The sequence below is a fragment of the Halyomorpha halys genome, unplaced genomic scaffold (assembly GCF_000696795.3).
Source record: "Halyomorpha halys isolate HHAL.00 unplaced genomic scaffold, Hhal_1.1 Scaffold694.1, whole genome shotgun sequence".
NCBI lineage: Eukaryota > Metazoa > Arthropoda > Insecta > Hemiptera > Pentatomidae > Halyomorpha > Halyomorpha halys.
In genome coordinates, this window is record NW_027111898.1 from 20,007 (window position 1) to 35,885 (window position 15,879).

Below are 15,879 nucleotides of genomic sequence, written 5' to 3' on the forward strand. Positions count from 1 at the left end.
ACACGTTCAATCAATAATCTTCCAATAATTTTTATATTCGTATTTTATTGAAAATCGCTCAAACATTTTGGGTTAATTTATGTTGTTCCATTTCAGAGTTATAAACTCTAAAAAACAAGGTGTTTTGAGAGGGTTATTGCCTTAAACATTAACAATTATAGGTTAAAATATTTTTTCAAGTAAATAAAGGTACATAGGTTTTCCCTCAACGAATCTTACCCTAGGAAATAATTTGAACTGAGAGATTATAATAAAATTTAGTGGAAGACTAAAGCGAAATAAAACGTCTTTGGAGTGGAATACATTTAAAAACAAAACTGTACAAGTCACTAAAAGACGGTTTAAATTTAATTCAAATTGTTTTTATACAACCGCAACATGTTATGTACTTCTCCATCCAAATTGTCATTTGGTCATAGATTTTTCTAGAAATTTTATGGATGACAGTTCAGTAATTAAGGAATGGGAAGTAAAATGGATTGCAGAAAACTAAGAAATCTTTTATATATTGAAAGTTGTTCATAAATCAAATTATTGTTATTATTATAAAATAATATATAATAATAATAAATTAATTAGTTATTGAACCATGTTTGACCTCTTTGTTGGTAACGTACGTAGCATCGGTGCGCAAGGCAATAATATGAAGGGGAGTTAGTCCGTCAACTGTTGGATGTGGTAACTTGATAAAGTCTAAAAGATACTCCCACTCTGCCATGTCATAATTAACCTGAAAAATTATGTTTTTTTCTGAAAAAAAAATATTGCTGAATCTTTCAGGGATAAATTAGTCTTATAATAAAATGCTAAAATTATATAATTCCTTTTTCGGCTCAAAGAACATCGGTCAATTGTCTAAATCGGTCCTTTTATTCTTCTATTGCCATTTATTAATTTTTATCTATAATTCATTGCGTGTTCGGGTAAGGTATACATGGGTAAACGTTGGAAAGGTACAGCAGCTCCCCCCTCCAGGAGTTAAAAAAAAATTATTAATTTAATTATAAAAAATTTTGTTCAAGCAAATAATAATTATAATAACTAATATAGCACTGCGATAATTATATATAATTTTCTTAAACTTTTGGTTTCATTCATTGAAACATCAGTAGTTAGTGAATTTATTTTGATAAATCTATATCTCAATATTTATTTTAGCATACCGTGAAAACTACTATTCCTACGAAGGTAAAGGTCATAGACCTTTTTATAGTCCATTACACTAGTTTTTGAGATATAGATTTTTCAAAATAAAGTCACTAACTACTGATCTTTCAGTACCAGTTCCATACAATGTTTTTATTAAATTTTGCTTTTTAAAAAGCTCTATCTCGAGAACTATTGGACGTAAATAGCTCTTTTAAGGCCAATATTTCAGAAAATTTACTCTTCTTTAAATAATGTGCTCTTAGGTTTTCTAGTGTTGTAGGTAGTTTTTAAGATATAGAGCTCCGAATGAAAAATTAGTGTTTTTTAAGGTTTTGAAACAGCCGCCATTTTTTATTACCCTTACCTATGCTTGGCAGACTCATCAATTTTGACTATTAATTATACATAGTTTTCATTAAAGTAATCAAACATTGGAGTGAGATAACTGCCTTTTTTTCTTCCCGGCTCTTGTACTATACACAGCGGCATTCTCTAATGGGCTCAAGTAATCCTATAATTTTGTGGACCCATTTTTTGGAGTAGTTACATCTACTTGCTATCGTAATTTTATTTACAAAGTTTCAAATTATAGTAATTGTAATAATAATTGTGGTTTCTTTTGGCCTGACTCAGCTACAAACACGGTGACTCACTATCATTTGTCGTATATGCCACTATAAAGGTCGCACACCAAAAGCTGATGCAGGTAATTTAATTTGAAGATAAGAAAGTTGAAACATTTTTGGGTATGCACAGAGGTCTTTAGAAATTACTCAGTATTTTCAGTTTTCTAATCGTTTATAGAATTAATTTAACATATTTTATGTAAGATGAAAATAGATTAACCCTAGCAGCACCAAGGTAGTATTCATTACGGCCTACTCCAAGGGAGGGGCTCGCCGAGCCCTACACTTCCCAAGACGACCTCCACAAGCCCTCACTTGATTTTAACCCTTATATCATTAATTTTCCTTTTATGGTAAACTTACTCTTTTGAAATATAATAATTTCTTCTTACTTCTGTAAATAAGATGGTAGAATAAGGATTATTTAAAAAAAAAATAAGGACCTAAGATTTCTATATGCTTTATTATGAAAATGTTTTAATTTGGAATTAAAAAAAGAATTAGAATACATGATACAACAAAAACCTAGGGTCGCTGAAACTTTAATTATTTTCAATTTCATGAATATTTTAAAACAAAAAAAAAATTCTATTGTCTGAACTTAGGTATAAGAATAAAATGTTTATGTTTACGAATGCTCATCACTAGATTCAGCAGGTTCACATGTGTCAACTCTTTTCAGAACAACTAAAAAACCAAAGAAAAATATCAGTCCGAAAATATTTTTAAGTTAAAAAAACTGAGGAAATCAGACCAGTAGTGAGAGTATGGGCGAGCTGGTGCACTTCCGTGAGCAGCCAATCAGAAGCCAGCATTTTGATGAACCTCAGGTCCCTTCCCTGCACCAAGGGGGAGCTCCACCCGCCCTCATCTCATTTTTCTAACACAAATAATTTTTCGTACTCTTCCTCCTTATCAAATATTTTTCAAATCAATTCCAACATGTTGGTAGATAAATTTTAGGTAAATAGATTTTTTTCCTTGTCTGTGAAAAATTTTTTGAGAGCAGTATTAAAAAAAATCGGAAGTGAGGGCTCGGCAAGCCCCCCCTTGGTGCTGCTAGGGTTAAAACATATATCATGGTATTTTAACTTACTGAAGTTCTGAGATTGGGATCGGCTCCATAGCGAAGCAAGAGATTGACCATGGCCGGGTAAGTAGGCAGCGGTCTAGCGTGAGCTATGATATGGAGGGCGGTAAGATGCCCGTTCTGAAAATAAATATCAAGCCCACATTATAAAAATGTTATCAAATCAAAGACTGACACACTAAAGGATTTATCTCTATCTAGCGAACAAGTTTATTCCTTGCGGAAAAAAAAAAAAAAACCTATGAGAGTCTAATAAATGAAAATTGGTTAAAATTATTTCTAAACTGTCATATCTTAAATAGGTCATGTCTTAAAAAATTGAAATTTTTTTACTTTCACTTAGAACCAGTGACTTAACAGTGAAAGAAATTAACCCATATATTAACATTATATTTCAATGATAGTCGTATTGTACGTAATTTGTCGTACTGAATCGAAAGGTAAAGCAGATTTGATGTTTAGAGTAACAGGAAAGAAGCTATTATTTTTTTCTTTGAATCATATATATATTTATTCTATATTGGGTAAAATAATAATTCCTAAAACTTAAGCCACCGTCAGAGGGCAGACGCCATGGACACGACCCTTATTCATGAATCAACCATTAATAAATAAATTATTTAAATGCCAATTTAAAAAAAAAAAATATTTATTGCAATTTACATCTGATTTATATAAAAATACATCTAGTAAATTTGATGTAAGATCAAAATGGAGTGATAAAGCCATGTAGAGAAACTACCTATTGGTACCATTCTAATAATATTTCTACACTAGAAGGTCTCGAGGCCATCCTTTTTTCAGGCACTTCGGAGGATTGTCAGAAATAGATAAGCAATGTTAGAAACTAAAGGGTTTTGGTGGTTAGGAAGTTTATAATGGAAGGATTGGGAAATGGTTCGGGTTAGATCGGTTACTCATAGAAAATTAAAGTCTTTATAAATTATTTTCTTTGTGAAAAAGTAAGGAGCAATGAGGATTTTAGGAAGGATTTTGGATTGTAATGGTAGGATACAAGGGGAATTCGAAGGTTTAATGAAGCCCCAAAGCTCAGCTCCGTATGTACAGATAGGCCTTATTTTCCTGTAGATCAGTCTTTTATTAGTTGGGATGTCAGCTGTATAGTCTATGTAGAGGATAGGATCGTGGATGCTACCTTGAGGAATACCAGCGGGTTGAGAGAAGAATGATGAATAGGAACCAGTGTGGTTTACTTTGAATAATCTGTCAATGAAAAAGGAACGGATGATGAGAAAGTGTATAGGAGGTAGCAATTTACGGAGTTTTTAAAGCAGTCCTGGGTGCCAGTATCGATCAAAAGTCTCTATAATAATTTTTGCCCATTTCTGGCTTGCGTAAACAAAAAAAGAAAATTTATTTCACATTTTGCCAAAACTGAGGCAAATATATAGTACTATAAATGAATTCATACATAACACGGAAATGAATTTCTGGCGGTCCTAAGAGTTTACGCAAAAAAGTTTTTGCATTTACCTCATTTGATCACCAAACGCCTTATATATATTGAGTATTAATCAAATAAATCGATTTATTCTAGAATGGATTGAAAAAATTCATTACGAAAACATTAAAACGATGTATATAAAACACATTCTATTTATTTAAAATTTTATAAACAAGAAATAGATGATATAACAGCGTCAAGTGGTATTGCCATCGAACTTTCGGGTTCGTTAGGCCTTCATTATAGAATATTATTCTAGATGATTAAACATTTGGTTATTATTTTTATGTAATATAGAAAATAAATAAGTACTCTAAAATTGAAGTTCTTTTATGTCGCATGTATCATTACAGTACACAATATAATGTATTATATAATTATATGGCCACCTATATCTCGAGGAAGAAAAAAACATTCGATTTTTTTACTAAAACAAACAAAAATAATCAATGAACCGTTTTAAAGATTTCTCGTCCAAACAATAGTTTTGTACCATACCTGTATATATAATTATTTTCGTTTTCAAGAATTCTTTTAATATTTCCTTAGAATGATCTATTTATTATATATTTTTTAATTATTAAAATTTTTTTTATGACCTTCGAGTTATCATACACAATTTAAGTGACGGTAGGTATGCTGTATATACTCGTACATTTTCATAATGCCATTCTTTCAACTTTTATAGTTTAACTCATTTATTACTATTTAATTTATTTCCAACTAATTTTATCCCTATTAGCAGTCATATCATCTATAATTTTCTTATTACTTCTGTCATATAACATATAACTCATTATGATTAGCTGTTTGTAATCCTTAAGAAGGTCTGCAAAGTGGGCCGAAATTTGGGTATTTAATAAATAGTTTTTAATCTTTTTGATGTTTTTTCTCATCTGCCCGAACTTGTTCTTGACTTACTATACGTAAGTTGATTTATTAATATAGTCAGCTATTAATAAATTATAAAAATAAAATGAGAATATATTAAACTTACATTTATGTTATGAAGTTCATTAGCGTCTGCTCCATTTTTGAGTATTTTTTCGACAATTGGCAAGTTGCCGCTGAATATAGCAAGAACCATAACTGGAGCAGGGGTCACAGAAACGTGTAAATCGACCCCGATATCAAGAAGGTAGAAGGCAGTATTTTGAATAACCTCCAATCTAAAAGTAATTAAAATTTTTTATCGATGTGGACATTGAAACTTTTTAATAAATTAAAAATTATTAATTTTATTTGTATTTATTCTTTTTCCACCTTTATTTAATCTTAACTTACCTCTTTAGTTTCCGCTTTTTAGTTTGTTAAATTTTGTTTTCTCATTTCTACTTTTCTGTTTTTACATCTCTTTTTCATTATTAGCCTAATACTTTGCCTATTTTTTTTTTTTTTTTATATATTCTTATCATTGTCTTTTCTTCTTTATATTCTTATATTCTTTTCTTCTTTCATTTGTATATAATTTTCTTTTCACTTATATTTACATAATTTTAACCCTACCTTAATTTACCTTTTGTATTTTATTCTATTATGTCAAAATATTTTCAGTTATTTTTGTACCTTTTTAGCCCCCATTAAGCTCTACAAAGTGGGGCGAAACGTTGGCAAGTTGTTAAGTATTGTTTCCTTGTGACCGCACCCCTTACCATCTTGTTCATAATATGTTTGGTTCTTTTGTGTTTATATCTTACGGGTTGTAGTTTTAGTGTAATTTCCTATTTCTTCTTATCAGAGGGTTTAATGAGTTGAGGTAAGACTGGGAGGAATTATGCGTCAGTTTATATACGTAATCCTATATTTATTTCAGAGTGCCTTTTAGATATTTTTGTGCAATATGAATATTTATTAATAATTCTGAGGGGCAGATTCTGAGCTGAACTCCGTATGAGGCAGACATAAGTTAAGATGGGTCTTAGTACCCCTTTATACAGTATCATTTTATTTCTACACAATTTTTATTAAAGTATAGATACAATTGATATACAATTTCTCTTGCATCTTTCAGTTTCGAATAGATGTGGTGGTTAAATAACCGAAAATGAATCACTGAAAACCGTTATATAGAAAAAATAGTGTACTAATATCACCCAACTTAGAGGGGCGAGATTGTGCCAAGAATAAATAATTAGTACCATCTGCCACTTTAAAAAAATAAATTCCCAATTTTCTTTCTGCCCTGAAATAGAAAGTTGAAATGTACACTTATCTTTCTGTATTGAGTTTAACCCAACGTGAATAAAGAAATGACACAGAGTAATCTTAATATCTGGCACATCATTACTTATTTTATTAGTACACATTAAGTATTAGGAAAAATTGTTAAAAACTTATTTTTGCACAACTATCCTAATAGACTAGATTTATATTTATCTAAACATCATCCAACTTTAAATGATCATAGAACTACCTGACCTCTTTTCCTTCGCAGTTCTAGCATCTGGTCCCATTAATTCTTTCCTGTGGTGCGACAGTCTTGGTTCTGGAGTAAATTCAAAAACATAATGCGTTGGCGGCTCGTACTCATATAATGGTGAGGTTCGAATCGTTGGAGATTTGGATATTCGACCTGCTGTATTGTGACATTTATTCCAATTAATTCCATTTTAGATGAAACCTACGTCGTCATCTTAATATCAAAACATAGCATTGCATACAGAAACGTTTGTATCTGAACCATTTCTACCTTAGTCATTCTAAAGACCGAAGATGAATTCGAGCAAGCTATTATATTATGTACAACCTCACAAATCACCTCTCGGTCTGTCATCATCCTCCTCCCCTCCCCCCCTCCAGACTGAAAGCCAACACCAATTCTCAAAATAGATCAGCGTGCAGCATTGGGAACCAAATCATCTGGAAAGGATAATATTCCGCATGTCCTACTAAAATAATTCCCGAGAAAGTCCCACATGTTTCTCCTTAACGTTTACATCTGCTCACACCGACCCATCAGCCTCCTCCATCATATATCAAAAATATATGTGAAAATAAATCTCACATGAGAGCACTGCGATGGTTCTCGCGTGGTTTAAGTTGCTACCACAAAGTGATGGAGCAGTCAACCTCAACAAACATTTTGCCATTGCCGTGATATTACATGACTGTACACATGCATATGGCTTTGTGCCTCACTCCTAACTCATTCATCAACCCGGACCAACTGGTAGACATTATTGGCTCGTAACTCAGTGATCGTACTTTCTCAATTCATGTCAAAACTGAAATTTCCACTCCACAGCCAGTCATTTGTGGCCTTTCCCTGGGCTCAGTCCTTGAGCCAATCACATTACATATCTACACTGACGATATAGTCGGGCTGAAGATGGATAATTTACAAAGCTCTGCATATGCTGATGACTATGAATATGAATATAGAGATATATATTTTCAGATAGCATCAATTCAAGAAAAGCCATGGACAAGGCCCAAATAGCAGCCCAACTTATCACGGACAAACTCAGAGACATTATCTTAAACATCAATACACAAAAAACTGACGCTATCACTTTCCCATAAAAGAAAACTACAAACAGAGAAACAAAACTAAACGAACAAACAATATAGGCCAAAAGAAATCTCACTTACTTCGACATGAAGACGACTCTAATTCACTGCACACATAAAATACAGAATACATGTAATAAAGTCACGTCCAACCGAACCATACACCTACTCTACTTACCAGGGCTGTCAACCTGACTCAAACTACTGATATACTAAGTAATAGACAGACCTTCACTACTAAACGGTGCACCCCTACTACACTACTTCTACCCAACAGCCCTGACTTCCCTTCGGCGTTATCATAACAGCATACTATAGAAGATTTATTGAGGCACATCACTGGAGATACGAAACATGGTCCACATACATAACAAACTACAGTTGGAAACAGTACAGCAATATATTACACGATGACACATTACTTTTATTATAACTTTCCCTCTACCTTCAACCCACTATTCCATTCTCTCACCCAACCCCTTCCTATGAAGTAGTTGGGAAAGAAGGGTCCCATAAACATCGTCTTCTAACCTTTCTATCTCCTTTCCTTTCCTGACCCCGCTTTTTTTTTTTTTTTTTTCATTTAAGTTTGTTTCATCATCATGTGAAGGCCCCTCACCTCCAGATATATTAATTAAGGAACCGAATCGGTAATGAGTTCAACCAAAGCTAAGTATTCATTTCTCCTTCTAGTATCAGTAGTAGAATAAGGTGGTATGTTCCAAATTGTGTTATATTAATTTCGTAGCATAGATTTATTTCATTTAGTAACTTTGTTTCAGAGAAATTTGAAAAAAAAAAAAATACTCTGGTACTTCTTGGAAAATAGTGAATAGTTATTTAGATCAGTATATTCTACCAATATTTTCTGACGTATGTGATGTGTTATTATATCATGCTAAATCCTACAGGTCACCTCTATCCTAAAACTCTCATTCTTTTCGTAAGGATCTGCTTCTAGTTCCTGAAGGACCTACGATCCCTAACTGCAGGTTAATCCTCAGCAGAGTAAATTTTCCTTCCTACAAGAACGTACGGCTAGCTCCTCTAGGACTTGCTACCCCTTCATGACCTCTAGGCTCGTTCCCAACGGGGTGAAGTTTCCATTCTTCGAGGATTCGCAGCTAGTTCTCGTAGGACTCACCTTGTCCAAATGTCAACTGACCAGCTATCTAACCTGTATGAACACGCATTGTCGAGATGTTTCGGTATAGAGTACCTCACATCTTCAACTGGAGTCAATACCACATAATCTAACAGAAACACCTCGACAGTATAAAAACAATCTCTAGGATGCCACCTTGAATTTTATTTTAAAATCCAATACAAATACAAAAATAAATTTTTGTGAAATCTAGTTACAGTTCATAATGTTGTGTATTCTTTACCCGAAGGCCCTCGACAAGCGTGTCCTTGTAGGTAAGGTAAATTAGCTGCTAAAGAGGCGTTTAGACAGGATGAGTATTACTGGTATCAGCCGTAAGTCCTCTAAGGATGGTAATTTCGCTCTACAGGGTGCTATGTCTGAAGGTGCGAAGGAATGGGATGCAGAGTCAAATGCCTGTGGACAGTCTAGTGAAATCATGGCAAGGCTCCTGTTGAGGTTGTTTGCCACATCGCTTTGCAGGGTACCTTTTGGTAGTAACTCACACCACGCGAAAACCAGGTTTGTTTCGGGAGATGACGTCATGCGTGTAGCAGTGTTTGCGGATGTGGATAAGGATTAGCTTCTCATATATTTTTTAGATGTGATTCAGGAGGCTGATGTGCCAGTAGTCTGCCGGGTCCGCTCCTCGTTTTCTGGGCTTAAGAAGTATAACGACGATAGCATGTTTCCACTCCGTTGGGAAGCATTTGAGGCGAGAGCAGGAGTAAATGTGGGCTTTTCTAAGGAGCTGTTTGATTAGGATATCCTTCCCGATGGACTTGTTTCCCTTCGATCTCAGAGTTACAGTCATGTCTTTGTATGTTGGTGTTCCCTAAGTAGGGGGGGAGGAGTATACAGAATCCGAAGGTGCACTGTCACGTTGTAGGTATAGGAAGGGCTATTAAACGCAATCGAGAGATACTACGTGTAAGACGTTATCTTTCAGTAGATCAGCTGATTCTATTGTAGTCTTTATTAATTCGAATGATACATTTATGAATATTACAATATATTATATAGTTGTTTCTAGTTAATTGTGAAATTGCATACAACGAATATAAAGAATGCAAGGAATAGTACAAATATCAATTTACGGTGTTTGCTTGAGTACAGTAGTAATTCCCGTGTTAGCAGGTAGGTTACGTCATGCTGTGCTATAGCTGCTTTGATGGCTGTAGTAGTTACAGCGTAGACCAACAGGTAGCAGTGCCGCTACAATACAACTGCGTTTGTTAATCAAAATAAGATTATCGTTTACTATATTTATACAATTGAACCAAATATTATGCACCTCATGAAGGGGAAACGAACTAATAGTAGAAATTAATGGATGTTGTACAATTAATTAATTTTACCTATTGATCCACTATGTCTTCGTTTTTTAGATGAACCTGAGCTAGGAGGTATGGATATATCACTCATCATGCACTCATCCAACCAACGTTCTCCTTAAAAAGGAATAAAAAGCAGTAGATAAAAGTAAAGAAAACGTATCTTTCTGAAAAACATGATCATGCCTATAGTAGTGATAAATATGATTTTTTTGTTTTATAAATTTTTCTATGCCAATTCTCATAGTAATTTAAATTGAAATCAAAGCAGTTTACTGTATAGATCCAATTTATTCAATATACTTATGATATTGAATAATGAATATATTATAAAATATTATCACATTGGCACTAAGTGTAACTCCTAGTCAGAGTTGAGCAAATATTATTCGATTGACGAGAGACGAATACTTTTTTATTCATGAATTTTCTACTTGAATAATCAATTATTCGTACAAAAACATATGATAAACCATCCGAATACTTTTTATTCATCATTATTTTACACGAATAATCAATTATTTGGGCAAAACAATTCGAATAACCATTTGAATACGTTTGTATTCGTCAATTTTATGGACAAGTAATCTCTTATTCGAAAAAATTAAATGACTAACCATCCGAATAAATTTGTATTCGTATAAAGACGTCATTTTTTGTTTTACAGGCCTATGACGGTATGTAGATCGCGTATAAATTAATTCTAACTTTTCTGATTTCTAATGTATTAGGGCTCTCTTATTTTTCTTAACACGCGAAAAACGAAAATGCTATCGATTTTAAGGCCACATATCGATTTATTTTAACTTTTCTGATTTCTAACATATAAGAGTTCATTTTTATGTTTTGGGATATGTAGAATGTGAAATACTATCGATTTATTTTAACTTTTCTGATTTCTAACATGTTAAGGTCCCTTTATACGTTTCGGGATATGTAGAATATGAAAATGCTATTGATTTAATTATCGCGAATAGATTTATTTTACTTATTTATTTATTTATAAATTCTAATTTTTAAGTTTTTGGATAAATGGATGGATAAAGGTGCGAGCTAAGCAATTTCGAAATTCAAAATAACAAGCATATCGCACCTTCAACCTTGCATTTATTTTCTCATCAATTTAATTTTTTGCAGTTATCGTAGAACATAAATACTTAAAACTGTCCACCTGTTCAGACGTATTTTCGTCAATATCTATATCACGGAAATGGCTAATGATAATGATTACCGATTAGTACCTCACTAAATGTGAGATTTACTAACTTCTACAAGAAAAAAAATCTAGCGAATATAAATTTCTTTCTGGTGTTGAATCGTCAAAGGCTGTAAATAAAATGTAAATTAACGTATACCTTCATAATCTTCAAAATCTTCATATCTAGTATATCTTTTGTGCAAGAAGCCCTCGCTCCAGTTATGCACATCATATTTTAGCGCAATGTACCTCGTCAAAGTATGCGTCAATGCACTAAACCCCTCATCATTGACTGCATCTATATCAGCTCCTAGGACGTTCAACAACCGCATCACGTCAAGTGCATCATTTGCCTGCCAATGATATTTCATAGTTTTAAATATCTAATTCATGTTAAATAAATATATTATTGTATTTTTGGATACAAATACAGTTCTTAATGGTGGGAAAGCGGTAAGAAATAATGCACTTATAAATTTAACTCTAATAATTAAAGAGATAAAACAGGAAACAAATAGGTGAAACTAAACAATTGTGCTAATAGAATGTATCAACACAGCAATGATATAAGAAATAAGGAGAAAGATACGAATAAAACACCGTGTAGCTAAAAACCAACATAAAAATGATTTTGACACTAGAATAATTTTACATAAGGAAAATAACACTTTAAAAAAAAAATACTTGATTCAACATCAATTTATATATGAGAGAACTTTAATTATAAAGTGAATTTGAAAAGAGACACTAGAAATTTGACCCATCAATATGCAGAGGTTTTAACCAAAATTAATTTATATAAAATATGGGTAATTTCATGTTATTATTTAAAATTCACTTCGATATGAATTTTAATTATAAAATAAATAAGAATTTAGACCAAAATAAAGTTTGAAAAATTCAATTAAATACCGGATCTGAGGGCAAAGGTTAAAAACCCTATGTGACAAGAAAATGATTATAGTTAATTAGGCAAACTTATTAATAAATTAATATAATTCACTGTTGTTTTATTGTTTCATAGAGTGATTTGACTAAAATTAATGACTTGGGCAGAATAGCCTGCAAAAAGTTTTTAAATAATTGGATCTGAGGTGTAAATTTATATTTTAGGTATGTTAAATTATTAATAATAATGTTTTTTATTAAAAATAAATGTATAATAAAATCTGTTCTTTGATAGATTGTCCCCGAGGATGGCGGAATTGGACGAAACGTTGGACTTTTAAAGAATTAATGAAGAGTGTTTGGAAATTGAACTCGGATACAAATCATTTTATTTGAACAATTATATTTCTGATTATGTAGGCTCTATTGTTGCCTTAGAAAATAATATGTTCCTCGAAATAAATAGAAAAATGTCCAGCACTAATAGTACAAGAGCCCAAGAAGAGAAAAAAGGCAGTTATTTCACTCCAATTTTTGATTACTTAATTGAAAACTATGTATAATTACTAGTCAAAATTGATGAGTCTGCTAAGTATAGATAGGGGAAATAAAAAATGGTGGCTGTTTCAAAACGTTAAAAATATTTTTTTATTTTATTTAGAGCTCTATATCTTGAAAACTAACAACAACATTAGAAAATCTACTAGAGCATCATTTAAAGAGTAAATGTGCTAAAATGTAAGCCCTAGAGCTATTTACGTTCAATATTCTCCGAGGTATAGCTTTTTAAAAAGCAACATTTCATAAAAAAGTTGTATGAAATGTACTGAAAGATCAGTAGTTAGTGAATTTATTTTGAATATTTATATCTCAAAAACCATTTGACCCACAGATGTCCATCAGCGCTCTAATTAAAGTTAGTTTCATGAGCTATAAAGTAGTATATGACGTTTATTTTCTTAAGAGTAGTATTTTTCATGAAATATGGTATAATAAATTGATTTATAGTTGTTCGGACAAATTTTCATTTGACTAATTTAAATTCATTTGTGAATATCATAAAAACTACTACCCCTACGAAGATAAGTGTAATAAGCTACTTCATAGTAAGTTAAATTTCCTTTATTTTGAGTGTTGGCAGACAAATGTGCGTCTTATGGTTCAAGAGATATATTTTTTCAAAAATCCAACATTTTATACGAACAACTAGAAATTAACCTTTAGTGTGTTTATTTTATCAAATATCGTAAAAACTACTTCTCCTATAAAGATAAAAGTTATATAATATTTTATAGTAAATTTAACTAGCTTTAATGTGAGTACTGGCAGACATCTGTATGTCTATGGTTTCTGGAATAATGTTTTTCATAAATCAAACTCATTGTCTGAACAACTACAAATCAATTTATTTGAGCAAATATCATGAAAATTACTATTCCTTGGGAGTTAAAGGTCATAAACTATTTTATCGTACAATTATTTAGCTTTAATTTGAGTGCTAATAGACATATGTACGTCGAATGGATATTGAGATATAGATTTCTCAAAATATATTCACTAATTACTGATCTTTCAGTACCTCCCATACAACATTTTTTAACTTTTAAAAAACCTAATCTCGAAAACTATTTAACTTAAATAACTCTATTAGGGCTCATATTTTAGCAAATTTACTTTTCTTTAAATGTCGTTCTCTTAGGTTTTCTTGTGTGTCTGATATTTCAGTACATTTTTATGAAATGTTGCTTTCTAAAAAGCTATATCTCGAGTACTATTGGGCGTAAATAGGTCTTTTAGGACTAATATTTTAGCAAATTTACTTCTTTAAATAATATTCTTATAGATTTTCTAGTGTTGTGAGTAGTTTTCAAGATATAGAGCTCCGAATGAACAATTTATGCTTTTTTTAAATGTGTTGAAACAGCAGCCATTTTTTATTCCCTCTACCTATACTTGGCAGACTCATCAGTTTTTACTCGTAATTATACATAGTTTTCAATAAATTAATCAAAAATTGGGGTGAGATAACTGCCTTTTTTTTCTTCCCAGCTCTACTATACGGCAGTGCAACAGAATATTGATACGAACAAACAAATATTGATTTTTATAATAAACCTTTTTGCATTGTTGACAGTTACAAACTATGAATAAATTTAAACTATGAAAAAAATTGATAACATACTAAAGAAGAAAAGCGAGCGGAGAAAAGGTGAGCGGAGACAAGTCGTGGATCTCTCCTATTCTCATGTGTGCGTCAAAGGCGTGGACTCTAACGAAGAGTGAAATCCTTATCTTACAGAGAATGACCCTTAGAACAATATTCTCCGATCAAGGTTGGCATCTATGGAAGAAGATTGAATAATGCGAACATTACCCAGCTATTTGGAAAATCTAATTTTTAGTTTCCAGCTTTAAGATTGGACGTCGCTGTCCTGGGCGCGTTGTTCGGATGAATGTTTATGATACTCCAAAATAAAACCTAGAAAGAAGGTAAAGTAGAGGAACGAAACTCAGATGGGAGAACTGTGTGGCACAGGATGTCAGGACACAGGACCGAAACACCTGGCGAAGGCTCCACTAGAAAACGTCTTAAAATCATGATTTTTTAATTTATTTTTTTTTATTTTAATTTAAATAAGCATTATATAATGTATAAAATGTAATATTTAGCCTAATAAAGTTTAAATACCTACTTTTAACCATCACAACTTTCGTCAAAAGTGTATGCCACTGAATGCTATCAGCTGATACATGAATGTTTTAGCAGGTTTTTAACTGAATTACTGAATAAAGGCTTAAAAAAATTATTGTATATCACCACATTTTCTATAAAACAATTAGGTAACGTAAAGTAATCAAAAATAATTTTTTTTTTTAAATAAACACTTTCAACATGTAAAAAATGTTATTAGAAGCGTATAAAATAAAAGAATACATAAGTAAATAAATTTACTATACTATATATACTTCAAAACATTAATTTGACATTAAAAAAAAAAATTGAAGGAGTGTAAAAATCCTTAAAGGCGTTAGAATTCAGAAAGATCGCAGTTGTTGGAAGGTTGCATAGCATTTTTATTCCAAAACTTTCCTTTCTCCTATCAGTCACTGGGCAAAGGAGTACTGACGGTGGAGTATGGAGTTTTGTTAGCAATAGAACCCATTGTCCTATGTAATGTTCACTCACGTTTACACGCGATTCACAAGGAAGGTGTACGGGGTAGGTCAAGTTCATCAGTCCTACGCCTCGGTCTGTGAGCTGACGGGCCTCACAAAACAAGGAGGAAGGAAGAATGGTCCTTCATTATAATAGGGGTATTCATGATGTTGTGTTAAATGTTAAATGTTTTACCATGTTAAATGTTATAACTATAAGATTGTGAGCAGCCCTATTTGAAGTCATGTTAAACGTTAAATGCATAAGAGCCCCTAGCGGATTTTCTCAGCAACTTGTTGTATAAGCCTTTATGTTTAT

General features: G+C 32.1%; 1 protein-coding gene across 1 annotated transcript in view; it reads right to left on the minus strand.

Annotated features, from left to right (window-relative positions):
- Window positions 1–15,879, minus strand: part of LOC106685450 (ankyrin repeat and MYND domain-containing protein 1) — a gene marked incomplete at its 3' end in the record, with an annotated part of 54,783 nt that overhangs the window by 18,972 nt on the left and 19,932 nt on the right. The window contains 6 exon segments of the mRNA XM_014428124.3: window positions 599–730; window positions 2,872–2,985; window positions 5,328–5,499; window positions 6,749–6,905; window positions 10,343–10,435; window positions 11,674–11,869. Coding sequence (XP_014283610.1) covers window positions 599–730; window positions 2,872–2,985; window positions 5,328–5,499; window positions 6,749–6,905; window positions 10,343–10,435; window positions 11,674–11,869 — 864 coding nt within the window.